This window comes from Littorina saxatilis, linkage group LG16 (genome assembly GCF_037325665.1).
Source record: "Littorina saxatilis isolate snail1 linkage group LG16, US_GU_Lsax_2.0, whole genome shotgun sequence".
NCBI classification, from domain to species: Eukaryota; Metazoa; Mollusca; class Gastropoda; order Littorinimorpha; family Littorinidae; genus Littorina; species Littorina saxatilis.
Window position 1 is genome coordinate 12,224,649 of NC_090260.1, and position 8,968 is coordinate 12,233,616.

Consider the following 8,968-nt stretch of genomic DNA (forward strand, 5'->3'; position numbering starts at 1 on the left):
CCAGCTGTCTTTGTAAGACGATGGAGAGACTGGTGCATGAGCGGTTACTGTGGCACTTGGAAAGGATCGACGCTTTGGACATAGTCCAGTGCGGTTTCCGAAAACATAAGAGTACAACGGATCATTTGATTCGTTTTGAATCGTTTGTTCGTAACGCTCTGGTAAGCGGAGAGCACGTTGTGTCCGTCTTGTTCGATTTGGAAAAGGCGTATGACACAACGTGGAAGCATGGTATTTTATCAGATCTTAAAACCTTAGGGTTTGATGGGAATCTTCCCATTTTTATTTCAAATTTTCTTGCCGAAAGGGAGTTTAAGGTCCGAGTAGGTTCTACTTTCTCCGATTCTTTTGAACAGGAGATGGGAGTTCCTCAAGGGAGTATTTTATCACCGTTACTTTTTAACATTAAAATCAATAACATCATCAAACACGTCCAGTCTGGCATAGACAAATCTCTTTTTGTTGATGATTTTCAAATTTCTGCCAAGGGAAGAACATTAGCTGGGGTTGAACGGCAGCTTCAGCTGTGTATTTCCAAAATTCAAAAATGGGTTCAAGAGAATGGGTTCAAATTTTCCCTGGCTAAAACCGAATGTATTCATTTCCACAGGAAAAAACATCAAGTTCTTCAGCCTTCTCTTTTCATAAACAACCATAAGATTAAAGTTTCTAAACAAGTCAAATTTCTTGGTCTGATTTTTGACAGCAACCTTACTTTTTTACCCCACATCAAGTATTTAAGAACCAAATGTCAAAAGGGTCTCAACGTTCTCAAAGTTATTAGTCACACGGATTGGGGGGCTGATAGAGCAACATTGTTACGTCTGTATCGGTCTCTTGTCCGTCCACAGCTGGACTACGGTTGTATTGTTTATGGTTCTGCAAAGAGAAATGTCCTCAAGGCCTTAGATCCCATCCATCATCAGGGTCTGAGAGTTTGTTTGGGTGCTTTTCGCACAACACCAGTGGATAGTTTGTATGCCGAGTCGCGAGAACCTCCTCTGGAGATCCGCAGACTTCGGCTTTCCATGAACTACTACCTTAAGCTAAAGGCAAACCCCGAAAACCCTGCTCATGAATGTGTTATTAATCCCATTCTGAAGGACAAATTTTTAGCCAAACCTACTGAAATACCAACTTTCGGCATACGTATGCTTTCTGAATGTGAAAGGGCTGTTATAGATATTGATTCCGTCTGTGACGATCCTTTGACAACAAACACTCCACCCTGGCAGTTGGAAAACCCAACCGTCAATTTTTCCCTAACTTCTTTCAAGAAGAATGAAACCTCGGACTCTGTCTTTAGGCAGCTGTTTCTTGAACAGTGCTCAAAGTACACAGAGTATGAATTTATTTTTACTGACGGCTCTCTCAAAGATGATTCAGCTGCTGCGGCAGCAGTTTCTAACAAGAAATTACATCAACCACTTCAACTCCGGATCCCTAATGGTTCGTCGGTGTATTCGGCGGAACTTAGGGCCATCATTTTGGCATTAAAATTAATTTATCAATCCAGACATCAGTCTTTTTTGATTGTATCTGATTCGCTTTCAGCTCTTGAAGCGATATCCACCAGAAAGTTTACTCATCCTTTTTTAGTCGACATTCACGACCTTCATACTAAGCTTATTTCTGAAGGCAAGATTATCAATTTTATGTGGGCGCCCAGTCATATGGGCATAAATGGCAACGAGGTTGCTGACAAGGCAGCAAAGGATGCTCTAGATTTGGCGGTTCCTCGTCTCCCTGAGCAGTCTGTTCCTTTTACTGACTTGCGTAGGAAGACACTTTGTTACAGCTTAAAACTCTGGCAAGACCGTTGGTCTGCCTGCACGGAAAACAAATTGTATAAAACTCTTCCTGACCTTTTAAAGCCACTTCCTTTAGTGGCTTCAAGTAGAAAAGAAGAAAGTGTTTTGGCCAGGTTACATACTGGTCACACTTATCTCACTCATGTTCATCTGCTTAAAAGAGAAGAGGCACCATGGTGCCACGCCTGTGATACTGGTTTTACTGTGAGTCATTTTCTCACCGAGTGTGCTGATCTGTATGATCAACGAGAAAAGTATTTTGGCACCTCGAGCTTGAAAAGTATTTTTACAGAGGTCAGCTCTTCAGCTCTTTTTGAGTTTTTAAAAGAGTCTGGTCTTTATTTTAAGATTTGAATTTTAAAACAACCTAGTTTATTTGACATATAGGGTTTTGCTTTGACTTTTTGGTTGCCTTCGGGTGACGTTACGGATTTTATGTATTAGAAGTGTTTTAATCTAAAAATGTGCAATGATTAACTTGTGGGGTCCTGATTTGGCCTATTATGGTCCGCTGGACCCGAAAAGCAACAGCTAACTAACTAACTAACTATTGGCAATATCAAAACAAACCAACCAACCAACCAACCAACCAAGCAACCAACCATCCAAGTAACCAAGCAACAAACAACAAGCAAACAAAACAAAACATGTCAACAATGATTTTTATGAAGCAAAGGATGGTCATAACATTAGCTTTTTTTCATATTCTGTACATAACTATGAACCACCTTGTGCAACATTACATAATAGCTTAGGCAGCCAAACAAACCTCCTCCTCGGGGCCGCCGGTGACTTTTCTGGACACCTCCATCATCGCCTGGCATCTTTGTGTTGAAGTGCGTCCAGGGGTGTAGTATGTGCTCTGTGTGTGAGCGGTGTGTCCGGCCAGCTCCGCATAACTATGAACCAACTTGTGCAATAAAAACATAATAGCTTGAGCAGCCAAACAAACCTCTTCTTGGCCGCCCGTCACCTTGTCCGCCACCTCAAGCATGGCCTGGCATCGCTGGTTGGAAGTCCTGCCAGGCGTGTAATAGGAGCTTTGTGTTGCAGTGGTGTGGCCTGCAAGCTCAGCCAGGTTGTGGCGGGAGGCTTCAGATGCATCGGCAAACTGCACAGCAAAATCACAAACATGTACAGGCTGAACTTTCTAATCATGCTCAATGAAGCATGGTTTACGGTCTAGGCTAAAGTTACTTGACTAGGGTCACGGGGAGAATACTCATAACCTAACCGTAAGTTGTTACGACCAGTTAACCATGCTACAATGACACAGCAATGCAGACAGAAGGAGCATTTTGTAAGTCAGTAATTGATAAATCATGTCAAAGAAAAATACATTGCACAGAATGTCAACATTAATTTGTCAATGCAATACAATCCAATACACAAGTTTACTTACTTCTGATGTAACCAGTTTTCTGAACATGGTCGCGTTGACCCCTCCAAATGTGTCCTTGATTATGGTTGACATCACTTTGGAACGGATGGGGCTTCCATTTTCGGTGACAAACACCTGTGCGTCCTTATCCTGCAGGGGGTCCTTCAGCATCACAGGACGAATCAACATGGTGAACCTGTAATAACAACAACAAAACTGAATAAGTGTCTTGGTAGAGTTCGTTTTTTGATGTCATTTATTTTCATAAAGTTACATTAATGTTTTTTTCCTGGAGAGCATAATGTGACCCCCACAGGCCAGGGTTACAAACGTTAAGAGAGCAAACTTTATCGTTGTTTAACACCAGCCTGCCTTTGTACATACAAACAAGGAAATGAACTGAGAAATCTAGAGATAAGTATATTATTGAGAATTGATATTCTGCTTACTTTCTAATCCTTTCGAAATCTTTCTTGGGCAGGAACAGCTCTTTCAGCCCCAAGTCCTGATTCTTGTGGTGGTCAGTCTGAAGCAACAGACATTTCAGATCTTGGGTAAATCATAACAAAAAGGGTTAGGGTTATCATTTTCACCATCTATGAATGTCCTGAGAAAAGAAGCTGTTGAATTGCATGGCATTTTAATCAATTCATTGCTTTGTTAGTTTTCAGATTCATTCATATAATATTTGGAGTGTGTTATTAGTGTCATGTACTGTGCTTATAAGTAATGTATAATACTGTTTCAAACATATCGTGTGATTTAATTTTTACCCAATTATAAACTTACGAAAAATTGAATGATGTCCGGGTAATCCGGCATGGTGAGCGCAGAGCGTAGGTCAACCATGGTGAGGCTCCGCAGCTCCATTCCCCTACTCATGTTGGAGGCTGTGAGGAGGCCAATGCAGAGGTTTCTCGCCCTCACGCCGTCTTTCCCCTTCTCGAAGTGAGAGGGTGGCTTCCCCAGGATGCTGTCCAACTCAGCCCTGAAGATGTTGGCGTTGATCTTTTGGGTGGGCAGGCGTTGGCGGAGGGTGGCCTTGGCTTTCCTTGAGGCCCTCTTCTTCTCTTTCTCGAATCCGTCTCTGCACAAAGACATGTAATGAAGATAAATAACTCAATACCGTAAACCAAAAGCAAGTGCAAGTTTTAGCATATGTAATGGTGCATGGTCAGTGTAAGGCAGCTTAGAGGGCCCAAAATACATAAATTAATTTCAACTGAAGTGAACTCTGAACAGTAACCTCAATTTTTTTTTTTTTTTTTTTTAAATCCACAACGACATGCACAGCAGGGATATTTTTTTTATCAACCCTCTCCGGGAACGTAAGCTGTGATTTGTAACTTCCCCACAAAAAAATTTGCCTTGCCCACAACCTACAAACACAAAATCAAAGTAATATTTGTCAACAGAGAGCATTGTAAATGGTCTAATTAGCTTGGAAATAGAAAATCCTTTCATTTGATATGCAACATGTCTATATTCCGTTTAGAAATAAAAAGAATGACTTCAGAAAAGAAATTAGATTCAGTGGGCCAGTTGCACAGACAAGTTTAGATTTTTACCTTTGTAATGGATTTTGTGGACGCATAGGTGACTCATTTGTGTCACCTAAGAAAACAGACATTTGGAAATGCTGGAGACTAAAAAATAGAACTGGAAGTGCATTGATTTTCAACTTCCTCTACACGAATTCGAAAAACATAGGCCTCCCGACGGCATTATGTTGAGCTTAGAAAAATAATGGAAAATGCACAAAATTCAGTAAATGGGGAGGATTATGAAAAGCTGTCAAACAGCTTGAGAAAAATGTGGCCTTCATTGCCCCTGGGCGTTATAAACACACACAGGAAAGATAAACTGGGAAATGTACTTACCACTGGCAGCGAGGATCTTCACAAATGAACAGTATATAAGTCCCATTACGAGGATCGGGCTCTTTACAGTTGATCACAGTTGAAAGGTCCGATTTGCCGTTTGGCCACCAGCATTTCTTTTGAGTGAACTTCAGCCAGTTTTGTGGCACAATAGCCACTGTCCTCCCTTCATCCTCTTCAAACTCCACAAGTTGATATTTTCCAGTATGTTTGGAATTTGACATCCTTAAAAATAAATATTTAAAAAAAATTAAACATTCAAAGGAAGAAGCACAAATTCCCTATCTTTATGTGGTATAGGTAGCATAACACATTTGTGGACAACCTCATCTAAGTAAGCCCTGTCATGATAGCCTGACAATGCCGAAGCCTTAACGATATCAAAGTCAACAGCTGAGTTGCACGGATATTCAAAGAAAGGAGCGATGTTCAAAAACCTTTCAATGATAATAATGATTCTATCATTACCAGCAGGACCAGAAAGAATATTACGGATCAAATAGAACTTGTGACGAATTTTAACACAATTATCACCCTTTAAAATGGAAAAGAAAACACCATTAAAAATAATTTCTTTAAACTGCTGACAATCAAAAACATCTCTTAAGATAGGCCCATGAAAGTGCTGCTTTTTTGGCAAGATGTTAGGCAAGCACGCTTTGTTTTTCTTTGTTATGACACCTTCTCTTTCTACAAGTCTCCTGATAACCTGTTGTAAAGGCAATGCATGCTTATGTAGTAGCTGTTTTAGCCCGCCAAGATAGTTTTCAAAACAAAAAGCCGAATAACTATCCAAAGGTCCAAACCTTCTAACATCATCCGAGATATGAATCAAAGCATGTACGTTGTACACAAAAAAATCTCTGCCATAAAGTCTTTTTGCCTTTTCTAAAAATGACCGTAAACGATTTTGTGCATAATCTGTATGACTCTCCCACAAGGTGCGACTAGCAAGACAATGAATAGCAATAAAAAATAACAGAAAATGATCATAGTATTCTGGTGACAAGTTGCCTTTGAATGCAACAATTCCACTATAAAGCAGAAATTGTCTAAATTCGGTTGCCTTCCACCTATCTACCTCGGATAGGTTGCGACACTTTCTTGCAAACTCCCTTGGAATATATTCTTTAAAAGAGTCCAGAGACAGTGAAATCTGTCGTAACGCACCTTGACCAAGCCTAATACCTTTGTTGACTGGGCTTCTCATCAAAAACATCAAGATTCTCCTCATTACACCCAAACAGATCAGGTGCATATACTCTAAAGGAAATTGGCAAACCATGTTAATGGACAAACGTGTGAGAGGAGAGATCCCAGTGTGGTGACCTGGTTGGCTTTGGGCATTGAAATCTGCTTCTGTTCTGAGAGGGGCATTAAAATCATCAAATACAACTTTGTTTTCTCTGTAAGTTCCTTTAACAGAACATCTTTCACATGAAAAATATCCAGAATGTCCCTTTGTCTTTTTCAAATAGGACCTTGCAGGTGCATCACAAATAAAGCAAGAAATATCAATGTGAGCTGGGTATTTCTTTCCATCAAACTCAAACTCAACTGGACCTCTTTGGAAATTTTCTATTTCAGCAATGAAATCTTCCATATATTCATCAAGAGTATCTGGTTTACTTTCACCACAATGTAGCCCAACCAGGAAAGGATCTGTTGTAAATGGTTTGCAAACTCTTGCAAGGATTGGCCACAGTTGCTTACAGCCAGTTTTTGAGATTGGCAAACCATCAATATTAACTTGAAGTGAAATGATGGGAACTTCAGGAAGGACTTGGGACAAAAATCCTCTCAAATTGATATTTTGTGAGAGCCGCTTAAAAATGCCAAAATGAAAATATGAACCATTTGTCAAAGCTTTGACTGGGGTTTGCCGTGGTGTTTTCAGTAGAGTGCGAGCATCTTTTGGAAGATTTGGATGGAAGAAGTGAAGAATCGCCAGCAAGGCAGAGAGTGCAGACAAAGTGATTCCAAAGGACGTTGCCCACAAAATAAGCTGATGTGCCAAATTGGTGTTTTCTTGCTCAGGTTCTTCTGTAAACTCGTCAATATCAATGTCACTATCGTTATCTGAATCAGTCTGAACAGGTAAATCATTGAATTCAATGGAATCTAAAAACTCCAACATGTCATCACAGCTATCAGTGTCAGCATGGTCAATTGATTCCATGTTTCTGTTTGGATCATCTTTTTCGCTCGGATTTTCTTCAAAATCAAAGACATCATGATCATGGCATGTATGCCAATTCTCATTCTCTTCTGCCAAAGCTTCCCCACCCTCGATTGATGCATTGTGCGAGTGTGATGATTCCCTGGCGATAGCGTTAGATTCTGCAATGCTTGCTGACAAATCGTTTCTTGCTACTTTTCGAATTTTTCTTCGTAACGCCTGGTAAGAAGACATCATGAAAAATACTGTAACTGTTGATGAGAATATAGTTTACAATGATAAGTAGAGTCTAACGATCTGTTTGAACTTTCAGTTTTTCGAGAAACACGCATGTGTGCGTGTTCACCATAGAAATTAGAATGCTACTTGCTAGAGCTAGATCATAGATGTGCTACTGCAGATCAGAGAGTCGGTGAACCGTAAATAATGGGCCATAAACGCGTGGAAAATGTTTTGAGTCAACTCACATTAGTTTGAAAGGATGAAGGCGATGATGGAATCACAAAAAAAAGAACGCTTTGTAAACCAAATCAAATACGGCGCTCAGAACGGAAACGGACACAATCAAGGGCAGTCACTCGCCCTCCTTTCCCTCCACCCCCACCCCCCCCTCTCATGTTGCTCTGTTCGAAACGCCAATCGATACATTTATTAATATTTGACCATTGAAAACTTTGAACGTAAAACAAAGGACAGTTTTTCAATAACAGAATGGATGTAACTTTTTGCTTCGCAAAATAAAGTGTATAGTAAACATGCGAAGACAAAAATGTGCGAGCGATCGTCGAAGTACGTGTGGCTCATTGGGTATGCGCCGGATTCGTAACTGCTAGGACCGGTGTTCGAATCGTGATGGCGATGGGTTTTTTTTTTCAATGTAAATCAGAAGTTTTTTTTTTTTGGGGGGGGGGGGGGGGGGGGGGGGGGGGGGAGGGTGCAAAACTGCAATTTATGTTCAACATAGGAATTAATAGGGAAAGAAAAAAAAACGAAAAAAAAACAAAAAACAAAAAAACAGAAAACACTCACACACACTCCAAAGATTTTTATATTCATTTTTAGTGATTTTTACACAAACAAACAGAACAAAACAAATATAACTCGCACGTAAAAAAAGTTACATTGCTAAGCAACATTTGTCCAATATTGTACTCCAAGACTGCTGCACGAAAGGGGAGCGGTTATGTCCCTTACATCATTTATTATTGGATTCCAACATCATTCCAATATTGGGTAACAAGATTACCGGACATATAGTTTAATCTTGGAAAACAATATTGTACCAATGTTGATTCAATACAGTGGAACCCCTCTCTAGCGACCTTGAAAATGTTGACAAAAATCGGTCCTTATGGAGGGGGGTCCTTACAGAGGGAGGGGGCGGGGTCAGGGGGCCACAAAGAAAGTCAGATTTTCTTAAAAAAAGAAAACGGAGAAGTTTGAGTTGCTGACGACCGTTTCCTCAAGCAAACTGCTTCGATTTCATGTTTGACATTGTCCTTGGTGTCCACCAGTTCTGGTGCATGTACTACCCTGGCCAAGTTTCCTCTCAAGACATCAAAGAGACCGCCCCATAGGTTAAACTCCCCATAGGTTAAACTCGGTTACTGACCCGGGTGCAGGAAGTGTTTCTTCTCTCAGATATGAAAGGGGAACCACCTCTCATAGCTAAAACTGGGTCAATGACCCCAGGGAAGAAGGTCAGTGTCTATAAACA

General features: G+C 40.5%; 1 protein-coding gene across 1 annotated transcript; it reads right to left on the minus strand.

The window, feature by feature from the left end:
• Positions 1 to 5,117: 5,117 nt before the first annotated feature.
• On the minus strand, positions 5,118 to 7,836 carry LOC138950411 (uncharacterized). The gene has a single exon (XM_070322150.1). The coding sequence runs from the start codon at positions 7,486 to 7,488 to the stop codon at positions 5,323 to 5,325; it is 2,166 nt and encodes a 721-aa protein (XP_070178251.1). The 5' UTR covers positions 7,489 to 7,836; the 3' UTR covers positions 5,118 to 5,322.
• Between the last annotated feature and the right edge of the window lie 1,132 nt (positions 7,837 to 8,968).